At 41.5% G+C, this 15732-nt stretch overlaps 1 protein-coding gene across 2 annotated transcripts in view; it reads left to right on the top strand.

Annotated features, from left to right (window-relative positions):
* LOC111573928 (DNA-binding protein SATB2) overlaps nt 1-15169 on the top strand; it is a 40178-nt gene extending 25009 nt beyond the window's left edge. The window contains exons 7-12 of one of the 2 annotated variants that reach the window (XM_055008160.1): nt 2455-2505; nt 3048-3544; nt 3998-4210; nt 5513-5665; nt 9592-9783; nt 12671-15169. In XM_055008160.1, coding sequence (XP_054864135.1) covers nt 2455-2505; nt 3048-3544; nt 3998-4210; nt 5513-5665; nt 9592-9783; nt 12671-13252 — 1688 coding nt within the window. In that variant the 3' untranslated portion in view covers nt 13253-15169. The remainder of the gene's footprint in view (nt 1-2454; nt 2506-3047; nt 3545-3997; nt 4211-5512; nt 5666-9591; nt 9784-12670) is intronic. The other variant, XM_055008161.1, reaches the window with a different exon arrangement.
* Nucleotides 15170-15732: the final 563 nt, after the last annotated feature.

The following is a 15732-nucleotide window of genomic DNA, read 5'->3' on the forward strand; positions in this document are numbered from 1 at the left end:
TTATGGTGCAGAATTAAAATTTTTTTTTTTACAGGATATGGTTAGCATTGCCAATATTTTTGAGCAGATTTTTTTAAAATAAGTGATTTAATTTTTTTTCTACTTGTCTGCTCCGTGTATAAGCTGCAGTTCTGCCAAAAACTCCATGAATTTTTGTCATGTCATTGTGTATCACAGCTGAGTCATTTATAGCTTCACTGTTTAGTTAAAAAAAGTGCAGAATTTTTAGTTTTTATGGAATCTGGTTAATGTTTGTCAACTTGTAAAAAAGGACGTGAAATGTCATGATTTCAGGCATAAATTTGGTAAATATTCGCGACAAAATGAAAAGGCACACATGATAACTTCAGGGACCGTCGGGAAATCCGATGATTCTTTATGGTAAGTAGTGTAATTTTAGAAGATATTTCAACTCAACATGCTTTTCATGTCTTTTGTGGTTCAAACCTCTGCAGTAAAACACACTATTTTTCACCAGAAGTCAGTCTGTCCCGGTTATTTCTCAGATCCGCAGGTTTGTTAAAAACTTTGTGCACTTCCACCGCCAGCTGTTTATACTCTTATTTGCCGTCTGTTGCTTTGAAAAGTCACAAAGGTGAAGTCTGTCAGACACTTTGTTTTAAAAGCGACTGACACTCAGCGCTACTCACGCCTGAAGTTGATGTGACTCAGCGCCTCGCCGCCTTCGTCCTGCGATGCTTTTTAGCGCAGCGTTCCCATTCTCCTGTCCACCCCCTGCATGTGTTGAACACGCGTGTCGGCCTTTATGTGTCCAATCTGCTGCATGAGACGTCCGCCGCTGACGGCTCTCGCTAGGAAGGAACTGTCACACATGGTTCGCATTAATGTCACCGCTGATACACATGACAAAACTAAATGCTCTTAGCCCCTAATGGAAAACAGCTCGGCAATAAGAGCTCTTCATACTGGGAAGGTGAAAACCTGACGCCCTGCCAAACCTCACTCCAACTTTTACTCCCCTAATAACTGAAAATGTGACTCTCAACCAAACCGGGTGGAAGCCTAATAAGAAGCAGACCTGAGCGGAGAGGCTGGTGGAAAGACTGGAGGAAAGGAAGTGAAACTGAAACGTCTGACCTGTGGGATGACACACGATGACATAAAGAGACAAAAATAACACCTAACACAAACATCACACAAAAGGATGATAAAATGACACAAAAGGATAGTAAAATGACACAAAAGGATAGTAAAATGACACAAAACGACACAAGACCGCACAGAAAGACACAAAAGGATGCTAAAATAACACAAAAAGACAAGAAAATGATACAAAGAATGCTTAAATAACACAAAAATGACACAAAAAGACAGAAAAACGACACAAAGGATGCTTAAAAAATACAAAATGATGCAAAAGGCACAAAATGACACAAATGATGCTAAAATAGCACAAAAATAACACAAAAATGACATAAAAAGAGAAAAATGACAAAGGATGCTTAAATAATACAAAAATGATATAAAAAGACACAAAATGCCACAAAAAATGCTAAAATGAGACAAAAGGATGGTAAAATGACACAAAAAGACACAAAATAACATGGAGAGGTGTTAAAATGACATGAAATAACAAAAAGGCACAAAATAACACAAAAGGATGCTTAAACAACACAAAAAGACAGAACAATGACACAAAGGCTACTTAGATAACACAAAAATGAAGCAAAAAGATCCTAAAATAACAAAAAAAACCACATAAATGACACAAAAAATAACATGGAGAGATGTTAAATTGACATGAAAATGACACAAAAGGTTGCTAAAATAGCAAAAATGACACAAAAAAGACAGAAAAATTACACAAATGATGTTTAAGTAACACAAAAATGACACAGAGAAAAATGACTCCTAGGATGCTTAAATAACACAAAAATAGCAAAAAAATGACACAAAAAGACAGAAAAACGATACAAAGGATACTTAAATAACACAATAATAATAAAAAAATGACACAAAAAGACAGAAAAATGATATGGAGAGGTGTTAAAATGACATGAAAATGACACAAAAGGATGCTAAAATACCATACCAATACTTTTCCCTCAGGATTAATAAAGTATCCATCCATCCATCCATCCATCCATCCATCCATCCATCCATCCATCCATCCATCCAGGTACAAAAGGAGACAAAAAGACATGTAGATAATGACATTAATTTGTTTCCATACTTCTACACTGCCTGCAGTTCAGTCCATGAATTTCTGTCACGTGGCGGCTGGTTACATCTGAGTCACTGATGTTTTCATAACTGCACTGAGCATCACAGAATTTTTAGTTTATTATGGAATCTGATTCCAGCAAACCGTTTACTTACTAATGAGATCATGTTTAATGAAATATTTTGAAGTGTTCTGTTCACACGATTGTTTCAAGGACCCTCAGAAAGCTGAATAAACTGACCGACTGCTCTGTTATTCTGCCATTTTAGGTGAATATATGGAGAAGATGTGGTCGTCGCAGGAGAAGTCGGACATAAAAGGTGCGTCTATCTAATTAAATGTAAGCTTTTGGGTGTCGCTGATTGGGAAAAAATACCCAAAGGCCCAAATGTAGAGGAAAATGTCAGTTGGTTGACCATCTCTGAACCCTCTCTAACCTTCTTAAGACTTTGTAGATATCATCTTTAGTATCTGAAACCCATTTTTTAGCTGAAATTCCAACATTTTTATCATTTTTCCCCAATGGAAATTTTCAATAAATCTCTTGAACCAGACGCCACTTTCAGACCTCCATGTCTCTTGAAGTTTAAACCCTTCGAGAGTCTTCAGGAGTTTCTGGTGAACGGAGAGAACACAGCAAATTCTGGAAAACAATCCTCAGTTTGGTGTTTAAGACCTCTCAGTTTCAGGATTTAGTCAAAAATCGTAAATAAAGTGGATTCTGAAAACATAATAGACAGTCTATGCATTGGGTCAGTGTTGGGGTTCAGTCGTATGTGAGTTTAAGAAGCCTTTATCCACACATGTAAGTAATAAAGCTCCTTCCACACTCACCTGTTTGTTTGTTTGTTTGTTGACACAGTGGAGAGGGATTTCGACCTGAGCGTCCTCAGCCATCGTCCTCCGTCTCTTTTGCCCTCTCCGACCCATTTGGGCTCCTTGGGTGGCGCCGGAGCTCTTCCCATCAAGACTCTTGTCGGGGACACCCAGCCCCCCAGCCAGCCCCACGGCCAGAACCACCCCAGCCCCCCGCTGCGGCCCCAGGCTCCGCCCCTCCTGGGCCACGGCGGACTGCTGCCCCCTCAGCTGGTCCGCCAGCAGCTAGCCATGGCCCACCTCCTCAACCAGCAGCTGGCCGTCAGCCGCCTGCTCGCCCACCAGCACCCACCAGGAGTCAACCAGCAGTTCCTCAACCACCCGCCCATCTCACGCACCTGTAAGGTGGGCGGCGCCGAGCCCGGCCTCAGCTGCTCCGGGGCCGAAGTCTCCTCCGACATTTACCAGCAGGTCAGGAACGAGCTGAAGAGGGCCAGCGTGTCGCAGGCCGTGTTCGCCCGGGTGGCTTTCAACCGCACACAGGTAGAGTCAGCAGCAGCTCAGGTGAAGTGAAACCAACAAGGATCTATCAGATTATCATTCATTATCTGTGTCCGTTTTCTGTACCTGTGTCCTGCTGTGGAAGTATTCATTCTAGTAGAGTAACCTTCTGGTAGTACAGGTGTTGAAGAAGGGCACCAATGGAAGACATTTTTACAGTAAGAAAAAAAAAAGGGTTTGGGAAGAAGATCTTTAATTCTTCTACGGTGTGGAACTAATAATGGCGTTAGATTAACCTCTCTGTAAACAAACTAATGAAAAGGAATTTCTGACTGTTTGATTCACTATAAAATCGGTTGCAGTTGTACAAATTTATTCTCCATATCGTAAACGATGTTAAATCTGCCAACAACCCAGCAAAGTGTTTTCTGAGCCTGATGGATTTCCACGACACCGGATTCGTTCTAACTTGTGCATGTGGATGTGGTCCTGCAGGGCCTGCTGTCGGAGATCCTTCGTAAGGAGGAGGATCCCCGCTCGGCCTCCCAGTCGCTGCTGGTCAACCTGAAGGCCATGCAGAACTTCCTGAACCTGCCGGAGTCGGAGCGAGATCGCATCTACCAGGAGGAGAGGGAGCGGAGCGCCAGCACCAACCACAACCACTCTGGCAGCCACGCCTCCAGCCCCAACACCTACCGACACGCACAGGTACACCAACACCTACCGACATGTACAGGTACACCAACACCTACCGACACGTACAGGTACACCAACACCTACCGACACGCACAGGTACGCCAACACCTACCGACATGTACAGGTACACCAACACCTACCGACATGTACAGGTACACCAACATTTATCAACACGTACATTTACACCAACACCTACCGACATGTACAGGTACACCAACATTTATCAACACGTACATTTACACCAACACCTACCGACACGTACAGGTACACCAACACCTACCGACACGCACAGGTACACCAACACCTACCGACATGTACAGGTACACCAACACCTACCGACACGTACAGGTACACCAACACCTACCGACACGTACAGGTACGCCAACACCTACCGACACGTACAGGTACGCCAACACCTACCGACACGCACAGGTACACCAACACCTACCGACACGCACAGGTACGCCAACACCTACCGACACGCACAGGTACGCCAACACCTACCGACATGTACAGGTACGCCAACACCTACCGACATGTACAGGTACACCAACACCTACCGACATGTACAGGTACACCAACACCTACCGACACGCACAGGTACGCCAACACCTACCGACATGTACAGGTACACCAACACCTACCGACACGTACAGGTACACCAACACCTACCGACACGCACAGGTACGCCAACACCTACCGACATGTACAGGTACACCAACACCTACCGACATGTACAGGTACACCAACATTTATCAACATGTACAGGTACACCAACACCTACCGACATGTACAGGTACACCAACACCTACCGACATGCACAGGTACACCAACATTTATCAACATGTACAGGTACACCAACACCTACCGACATGCACAGGTACACCAACATTTATCAACATGTACAGGTACACCAACACCTACCGACACGCACAGGTATGCCAACACCTACCGACATGTACAGGTACACCAACACCTACCGACATCTGTATCTTTTTGTGTGATTTTAGCATCCTTTCGTGTCATTTTTGTGTTTTTTCAAACCTGCCAGTAAGCTTTAGTGTTTGGATGGTTCACGAATGTGTTCTAAAAAGGAAGCCTGAACTGAAGCGTCACAAATGCGACATCCACTGTATTCATAGCTGTGCAACACATGGGAAAACTGCTGCTGGTTGTATTTTTATGACCAATAAATCCTGGTCCAGGTGCAAGGAGCTCCATGGCGAGAGGACTTGAACACAAACGCCCTCCTTCCACTTTTACCTAACTTTCATTTAATCCAGCTTGTGTTTGTGTGTTTGTGTTCACATGCAGACAAAATGCAACATGCCCGGTCCCGAGCTGCAGCTGAAGCTCGACTCCCTGGTGAGCATCACGTCAGGAATCTACGAGGAGATCCAGCAGGAGATGAAGAGGGCGAAGGTCTCCCAGGCTCTGTTTGCCAAGGTGGCGGCCAATAAGAGTCAGGTCAGTGCAGGAACAAACAAAACTGATCAGCTTTTCCAGAAAAACACCTTTTTAAGGGACCAGTAGTGATGGGCCGCTCAGCTGTTCCATGTCCAGGTGTGTTATTCCCTTATTTTTTCATTTACAAGGAGCAGATTAAAGGTCCAGAGTTCATTTCAAGTGAGGTTGACCCTCAATATGAAGTCCAAAGAGCTGTCACTGTTGGTGAAGCACAAAAAAATCCAAACAACCCCGTCAGAAAGTTTGCAAAAACATCAGGTGTGGCCAAATCAACTGTTTAGTCCATTCTTAAAAAGAAAGACAGTAAGCGCTGGTGATTGTAGGAGCTTCAGTAGAAGTCAGTTGGACTTCTCTTGTAGGTTCTTAAAGACGTTTCACCTTTATCCAAGGTTCTTCTTTAGGTCTGACTGACTGATGGGGAGTTACAGAGTTTATAGTCCATCCAGCTCACACATGGTCCATTAACCACCAGGACTCACCTGTCTCCAGTTATGAATGTTGTGAAACCAGGTGGTCCACCAACAACGACAGCAATCATGGTGGTGGAGCTGCCAGTTTAACAACAAAGGATGGGAATCTGCCAACTCAGGAGAGACTCAAGATGTTAACAATGGAGAAATTTTCCAGGGAGAAACCTCATCACTGGATTATAGGTGTTTGATCAGTGGCGTTGCACCTTGTAGGTTCTTGAAACATCTTCAAGAACCTACAAGAGAAGTCTAGCTGATTTCTACCGAAGCTCCTATGATCACCGTGAGCTGGATGACTGAAGACTCCTTTACCTGGTCAACATCATGGCCACTTCATCAATGAAGCATGGTGGTGGTAGTATCATGGCCACTTCATCAGTGAAGCATGGTGGTGGTAGTATCATGGCCACCTCATCAGTGAAGCATGGTGGTGATAGTATCATGGCCACCTCATCAGTGAAGCATGGTGGTGGTAGTATCATGGCCACCTCATCAGTGAAGCATGGTGGTGGTAGTATCATAGGCACCTCATCAGTGAAGCATGGTGGTGGTAGTATCATAGCCACCTCATCAGTGAAGCATGGTGGTGGTAGTATCATGGCCACCTCATCAGTGAAGCATGGTGGTGATAGTATCATGGCCACCTCATCAGTGAAGCATGGTGGTGGTAGTATCATGGCCACCTCATCAGTGAAGCATGGTGGTGGTAGTATCATAGGCACCTCATCAGTGAAGCATGGTGGTGGTAGTATCATAGCCACCTCATCAGTGAAGCATGGTGGTGGTAGTATCATGGCCAGCTCATCAGTGAAGCATGGTGGTGGTAGTATCATAGCCACCTCATCAGTGAAGCATGGTGGTGGTAGTATCATGGCCACCTCATCAGTGAAGCATGGTGGTGATAGTATCATGGCCACCTCATCAGTGAAGCATGGTGGTGGTAGTATCATGGCCACCTCATCAGTGAAGCATGGTGGTGATAGTATCATGGCCACCTCATCAGTGAAGCATGGTGGTGGTAGTATCATGGCCACCTCATCAGTGAAGCATGGTGGTGGTAGTATCATAGGCACCTCATCAGTGAAGCATGGTGGTGGTAGTATCATAGGCACCTCATCAGTGAAGCATGGTGGTGGTAGTATCATAGGCACCTCATCAGTGAAGCATGGTGGTGGTAGTATCATAGCCACCAGAATCTTTTAGCATTTTTTGTGTATCTTTGTGGTCATTTTTTTGGCTTTTTGTGTCATTTTTGTCTTTTTGCATCTTTTTTGTTATCTATTTACATAATTTTTATGGGTTTTTTGTGTCATTTTTCCGTTATTTTAGCATTTTTTGTGTAATTTTTGTAATGTGTGCCATTTTTGTGTTATTTCAGCATCCGTTTGTGTCATTTTTGCATCTTTTTTTGTTATTTTAGCATCTATTTGCATCATTTTTGCTTATTTTTTTGTTATTTTAGCATCCATTTGCGTCATGTTTGCATCTTTTTTTGTCATTTTAGCATTGTTTTGCATCATTTTTGCATCTTTTTTGTCATTTTAGCATCCAGTTGCATCATTTTTGTGTCATTTCGTGTCATTTTCATGTCATTTTAACCCCAACCCTAGGCGATCAAAGAGTTTTTTAAGCTTAAGAAGTGAAATGTTCTGCAATGTCCCAGTCAGTCACCTGACCTGAATCCAACTGAGCTGCATTTCACCTGCTCAACACAAAACTGAAGGAGAAAATGCCCCCAAAACAAGCAGCAGCAGTCGAGGCCTGACAGACCATGTTTGATTTCTGATTCTGTTAGTTTGTCCAACTGCTGGTGGTCCCTAAAGAAAGGTGGAATGTGTGCTTCTTCCTGCCTTATCCAGCTAGTCAGTCACCAGAGAAGACAGAGGTGGAGGAAAAGATGCGTATAAACGTGGAAAAGGTCTGAAAGGATGAATTCACTGAAGGGGAGGAACAGGACAGACGAGGCGATGGTGGCATTATTACGATGTGTTTCCAGGCTGAAGGCTGGGTATAAACAACAGCTGGTGGCAGATCCTGGGTCAGCCTAGCAGAGATAATGCAATCTCCACACAGCTTTCCTTCTGCCTCTTCTTCCTGCTCCGAGGGGGCAACTTTTACTGCGTTGTGAATAAACGGAGAACACAGTTGGACTGAGGTTCTTTCCTGACGCACAACTCATGTTTACGTTCCAGAAAAAAACTGCTGAGAAATTAGCATTTTGCTGTAAACAGAGAAAACGGAACTTAAATCATCCACACATGGGATGGACTTTCTGCTTCCTCTTAGCGTCATTTTTCTGTCTGAAGTCCTGAAACTCGACGGAAACAGATCGGCCCTGAAGCAGGACAGAGAACTCAGAGAAAATAACACAAAAATGACACAAAAAGTACATAAAGAGACGTTAGAATGACATGAAAATGACACAAAAGGATGCTAAAATATGCTTAAAGTCGTGACTTTTCATTTCTGTGTTATTTTAGCATCTTTTTGTATAATTTTGTGTCATTTTTGTGTGATTTTTTGTGTTTTTTCATGTTGTTTTGGTTATTTTAGCATCATTCCGTGTCATTTTTGTGTCTTTGCTTCATTTTTGTGTTATTTTAGCATCATTTTGTGTCATTTTTGTGTCTTTGTGTCATTTTTGTGTTGTTTTAGCATCATTATGTGTCATTTTTGTGTTTTTGTGTCGTTTTTATGTTATTTTAGCATATTTCTGTATAATTTTGTGTCATTTTTATCTAATTTTTGTGTCTTTTCCTGTCGTTTTGGTTATTTTAGCATCGTTTTTGTGTCTTTGTGTCATTTTTGTGTTATTTTAGCGTCCTGTTGTATCCTTTTTGTATTGATTTTGTTATTTTGGCATCCTTTTATGTCATTTTTGTCTCTTTTTGTGTTGGTTTTGTTATTTTTGCATCCTTTTCTGTCATTTTTGTATTATTTTAACATCCTTTTGTGTCATTTTTGTGTTATTTTAAGCATCTTTTGTCATTTTTGTGTCAGTTTTGTGTCTTTTCGTGTCATTTTTGCATCCTTTTGTGTCATTTTTGTGTTATTTTAGGATCTTTTTGTCCTTTTTGTGTCTTTTTGTGTCATTTTTGTGTTATTTAAGCATCCTGTTGTGTCATTTTTGAATTTTTGTGCATCGTTATTGTTATTTTAGCCTCCTTTTGTGTCATTGTTGTGTCTTTCTGATTGTTTTGTGTCTGTTTTAGGTGGATTGTGTGTTTATATGTGTCAGTCTTGGCTTGTTTAGTGGTTTTTGTGTGTTTAGTGAATTTTTTGGTCTCCTCTTGTGTTCTTTGCATGTCTTTCTGGTGGTTTTGTGCCTGTTTAGTTAGTTAATACATTTTTCAGTATTTATCTGTTAGATTAAGGTTGTTCCAGTCAGTTTAGCCGTCAGAATGTCTGGATTTAGCTCCTCCTGATGCCTCAGACTGGTGGTTTTGTGTCTTGCAGGGCTGGCTGTGTGAGCTGCTCAGGTGGAAGGAGAGTCCGAGCCCCGAGAACCGAACGCTGTGGGAGAACCTGTGCACCATCCGGAGGTTCCTGTCGCTGCCGCAGGGCGAGCGAGACCAGATCTACGAGGAGGAGTCGAGGCAGCAGCACAGCGACCGACTGCACAGCGTCCTGCACCTCCCCGACCAGCAGGTGATTCCAGGTTTTCCACAATACTCCAGCTCATTGTTGTGTCTTTTTGTGTTGTTTAAGCATCCTTTTGCATCATTTTGTGCCCTTTTGTGTCATTTTCATGTCATTTCAACACCTGTCAATGCTATTTTTATGTCTTTTTTGTGCCATTTTTGTATCATTTTTATCTGTCTAATTTTTTTGCATTTTTTTAGTTTCCCTTTTGCATCTTATTTGTCATTTTTGTGTTATTTAAGGATCTTTTTGCATCAGTTTATGTCTTTTTGTGCCATTTTTGTGTCTTTTTCATGTCATTTTAACACCTCACCATATCATGTTTGCATCTTTTTGTGTCTTTTTTGTGTTATTTAAGCATCCTTTTGCATCATTTTTGTGTCATTTTGTGTCATTTTTGTGTTATTTAAGCATTCTTTTGTGTAATTTCTGCCCTTTTTTGCCATTTTTGTGTTTTTTCATCCTTTTGCATCATTTTATGTCTTTTTGCGGTATTTTGTGTCATATTCATGTCATTTTATCACCTCTCCATGCCATTTTTGTGTCATTTTTGTGTCATTTTTATCTTTGTCTAATTTTTTGCATCTTATTAGCTTCCCTTTTGCATCTTAATTGTCATTTTTGTGTTATTTACACATCCTTTTGCATCAGTTTATGTCTTTTTGTTCCATTTTTGTGTCTTTTTCATGTCATTTTAACACCTGCCAATGCTATTTTAGTGTCATTTTTGTCTCATTTTTGTGTCATTTTTGTGTCATTTTTATCTGTCTAATTTTTTGCATCTTTTTAACTTCCATTTTGCATCTTATTTGTATTTGTTGTGTTATGTAGGCATACTTTTGTGGAATTTCTTTTTGTGTCATTTTTGTGGTGTTTTGTGTCATATTCATGTCATTTTAGCACCTCTTCTTGTCATTTTGTGCCATTTTCATGTCATTTTTATCTCTATTTTTTTGCATCTAGTAATGCGCCGCTGCTGTCGGCTGCAGCGCAGCAGAATCACAGTATTTTACGAGTAGGAAAACGGCAGCAGCGTGTAGAAGAGTTCCCACCACCTGCTCCTCTTTGTCATGTTTGTCCCATAAGTCATTGAAAATAGAAGTGGTAAATGAGCGGCCCACACATTTCCTGCTAAACACTCCTCCATCCCACCCTCTCCCCAAAACCAGTCTGGCCCTAACCTCAATATTATTCACAACACAGCCTGTAATTATTGAAGCAGAGAAAAAGGAATTGCCATTATCTTTATTTAGGTCCTTTAATTTTGATGGAGCCCAGATTTATGGCGCTGGATTCCTGTGTTTGGGTGTGCTGCCGCCCCGCCCTGTTAATAAGCTCTAGTAGAGGCTGATGGAAGCTGCTCCGTCACACTTCCGCCTGTTCGCTTTGGCGCACAAAGACGAGGTTTTTAGGACTTTAAAGGAGACAGAAGCTTGTTGTCTTCAGAGTTTATGATCCACAGCTGCAAGCTAGAGAATGCAGCGAAAAGAAAAGAAAATTAATTAACCCTCTGAACCACCAGCAGGAGTTTCTGGGTGTTTTTTTTGTTTTTTGATCCTGTCAGATTTTTCTTCACTGTGGTTCATTTTTCAATCTAAAGTCCTTCAGCTCTGTGGAAACACAAGAAGGAGAGGGAATCAGACATATCTAATGTCCAGAATGATATAAAGACACAAACAAAGCACAAAAGAATGCTAAAATAACACAACAGTGGCAAAAAAAGACACAGAAATGACACAACAAGACACAAAAATGACACAAAAAGATGAAAAAAATGGCAAAAAAAATGGCATGGAGAGGTGTTAAAATGACATGAAAATGACAGAAAAAGACACAAAAATGATAAATGGATGCTTAAATAATACAAAAATGACAGAAAAATGACTAAAGAATGCTAAAATAACACAAAAATGACACAAAACAAAATAATGCACAAGGATGCTTGGATAACACAAAAAGACAAATGAGATGCAAAACAGAAGCTAAAAATATGCAAAAAAATAGACAAAGAAATAAAAATGACACAAAAACACACAAAAATGACACAAAAAACTAAAAAGACAGAAAAACAAAATGACATTTCATCATTTCAACAAATCTCCATGTGATTTTTTGTCTTTTTGTGCCATTTTTTAAAAATTGTACACCTTTCCATGTTTTAGTGTCTTTTTGTGTCATGTTTTTGTGTCATTTTCATGTCATTTTAACATCTCTCCATATATTTTTTGTGTTGTTTAAGCATCCTTTGTGTAATTTCTGTCTTTTTTCGCCGTTTAGTGTCATATTGTCATCATTTTGTGTCTTTTTGAGACATTTTTGTGTCATTTTTATCTCTTTGTCTATTTTTTTGCATCTTTTTAGCTTCATTTTTGCATCATATTTGTAATTTTTGTCTTATTTAAGCATTCTGTTATGTAATTTGTGCCTTTTTGTGTCATTCATGCCATTTTAACACATTTCCATGTCATCTTTGGGTGTTTTTAGCATCATTTTTGTATTTTATTTGTCATTTTTGTGTTATTTAAGCATCTTTTTGCATAATTTTGGGCCATTTTGTGTCATTTTTTTATCTCTTAGTCTACTTTTTTGCATGTTTTTAGCTTCCATTTTGCATCTTATTTGTAATTTTTGTGTTATTTTAGCATTCTTTTGTCATTTTTCCGGGTTTTTTTGTGTCATTTTTGTGTTATTTTAATATCCTTTTGTGCTGTTTTTGTGTCTTTGTATGATCCTGTGTCATTCTGCACAGAAATCACTTCTGAATTTTCTCTCCTCCTTCATGGTTCTGTTTCCATTGAGCTGCAGGACTTTATGATGATCCACAGTGAGCAAATAAAAGTTGACAGACTGTTTCAGAGAGTTTGTTGTTGAACTGTCCTTTTATTTTCTCAAGCAGAGCCTCCATAGACAACCGCTGCCTCCTCTCACAGCTCCATCTCCGACCCACGAGGACCCTCAGCCGGTCCGGCAGGTCTCCGAGGACAAACTTCAGCACATGAGCCCCGGTCTGGGCGGCGGGGGGACCAAGAAGGCCCGGTCGCGGACTCGGATTTCCCTGGAGGCCCTGGGAATCCTGCAGAGCTTCATCGGGGACGTGGGACTCTACCCCGACCAGGAGGCCATCCACACCCTGTCGGCCCAGCTGGACCTGCCCAAACACACCATCGTCAAGTTCTTCCAGAACCAGCGCTACAACGTCAAGCACCACAGCCAGAGCCGGGAGGCCGGCGGCGGGGAGGACGACCGGGACAGTTCCAGTCCCAGCGAGGCCGGACCAACGGAGGCTCTGTCTGGAGCCGAGGAGTCCAGCGAGGACGGGAGGAGATCGGTGGAGGTGCTGAGAACAGAAGGAGGACAGGAGGTGGAGGTGGAGGTGGAGGAAGGGGCTGATGGGAAAACCTCGGGGCCGGCGACCTCGTCTCCGTCCCCCTACAGCAGCATGGACAGCCCTCACTCTGCAGAGCAGCAGAGATAACGGCAGCAAAACACGTCTTCATCATCGTCATCTTCACCAGAGCTGAAGCTCAGAGCTCGTTAATATCTGGAGGAATATTTATGTACGACTGAAGGAACCTTTAGGTTGGTTGGACAGTATTTGGGATGATATTCCACTCTGACAAAAAAAAAACAAAACATGTTTCCTCATTAATTGTTCATTTCTCCAAGTTGTGGTTCTGCGAAGGCTTCCCAACAACTCTTCTTTTTAAAGGTGAACCTACAATCTAGAAAACACTCTGAAACCTGAAGCACAACCATCCAGCTCAGATTCTACAAGTTAAATAAACAGCTTTCATGGGAGCTTTGATAAAACGGTGCGTTAATATCCTGAACAAAAACACAAACGCAGACACAACAGATGTCAATAAAACGCTGACGTATAAGATATACGATAGACTCACACAGTTAAAGAGGTTGGATCTGATGGAAACAGGAGCAGGTTGTTGGACATCCAGAGCAGATGTTTGACGGGGGGCAGGACCGGAACAGTTTCCAGCTGTTATTACAGAAGGACAGATTCTAGAGACATGAGGAAGTGTGTTTTCTTGTTAAAACGTGAAGTGAACAAACAGGATGTCATCTCGGTTGTTGGGCATCGACGAGGAGTGAAGGGAGTCTTTGTTTCAGGTTCACGTGACGTCCACAAGACGACGTTTCCATCTGCTCTGATCGTCCTCCATCTAGCTGGAGTCCGACAAACGTGAGCGGCCGCTTGCTGTTAGACGAAGGTCTTGCTAAAGCTGCTTCCCTTTGGCGAGTCCTCCCAGTTTGACCAGATATTCTCCAGTTTCTTCTGACCAATAAATTGATCATAACTCCGTAGCCGATTGCAAACAACAGTGTCGAAACAGGAAGTGATTTCTCAGAGGATAGATGGTGGAGTTGTGGGTAATCAGCAGCCAACAGTCCATTTTCATCTCTGGTTGTTTGAATAAAGCTGCGTTTTATGGTGACTGGTCCTTTAACCCTTTGATGTGCAACATGCGTCAAAAGTGACCCAAATCCAATGGAAAATGGGCATCTCCTGACCCATACTGCACTGCTTGTGTTTAGACGAAGCTGCATTTTAGGGTGACTGGTTGGACTGTCTGGTCCTTTAAAGACGCACCAGATGAGGCAGTGGATCAACTCTAAGGTCAGGAACAGTTTGAAAGTTTTCTCAAAGTCTCAACAGTTTGCCTGCTGCGTTTGCGTTTTTGTTCAGTTCTGTTTCCGTGCATGTCGTCACCCTCAGATGAATGAATAGATGAATACATAAAAATGCATCGATGGGTGCTCTCTCTTCCTGTCTCCTCACCTTAGCCTCTGTTCCGATCATTTAAAGCCCCAAATAAGTATTTCTTTACCAAATGCATGGACAGACTGCAGGCAGAGATGGAAACACATTCTTGCTCAGTTGGGGTGGAATTCAACAGAAAGATCCTCACCTTTTATGAGAAATTTATCACTCCCATGATGCTTTAGGAGGTTCCTGCATTGACTGATATGTTTGTGTCCAACACTCTTCCTCCCATTGATATTTATTACTGGCTCCGTATTTACTGAAATCTAAGTATCCTTGTAATTCTAAGTTTGTTCTTATTCCTTTGGTGTGACTGAAGATGGGACAAGAAGGAAGAAGAATCTGAACTTTCATTGACAGTTTCTGCAACAGACTGGACAGGAAATGAACGTTATTCTGTACGTTATGACGGAACACATAGACAGTCCCCATGCAAAGGTGAACCAGGATGCAACCACTGTCACTTTACACTGTTTGGTGTAACTTGTGCCACAAAGGACGAAAACGAATGATTTCAGTTTCGACACAAAGTCTCTGATTTGTTCCACTTTGATGTTCTTTGATTCTGTTGTGGGCGGGACATGAAAATCTGATAAAACGTTTTCCAAAGTATCCTCTGTGTGGGACGTTTGCCTTGTGGAAGCTGAAGATGATGCAAAATGACACAAAAACAACACAACAGGATGCTCAAATAACCCCAAAATGACAGAAAGACGCTAAAATGACACACAAATCCAAAGTTACAGTAAAATATGAAATAACAGAAAAATGATAAGAAATGACACAAAATTGACACAAAGAGACACTAAATTACGCAAAAATGACACAAAAACACTAAAATGACACACAAGGATGCTAAAATAGCACAAAAATGACACGAAGGGACACAAAAACAGCACAAAAGGATGCTAAAATAACACATCAATGACACAAAAATGCACTAAAATGACACTCAAAATTACGCAAAAGTGAAACAAAGTGACACAAAAATGATCAAAATGACACAGAAGAGACACAAAATGACACAAAAAAATAGAAAAATTACACAAAAAGACACAAAAATGATTAAAATGACACAAAAAAGACTAAATTGCACAAAAAATGATACAAAAACACAAAGTTATGCAAAAATGGCACATAAACACACAAAAATGACACCAACACACAAAATAATA

Source organism: Amphiprion ocellaris, chromosome 24 (assembly GCF_022539595.1).
Source record: "Amphiprion ocellaris isolate individual 3 ecotype Okinawa chromosome 24, ASM2253959v1, whole genome shotgun sequence".
Lineage (NCBI taxonomy): Eukaryota > Metazoa > Chordata > Actinopteri > Pomacentridae > Amphiprion > Amphiprion ocellaris.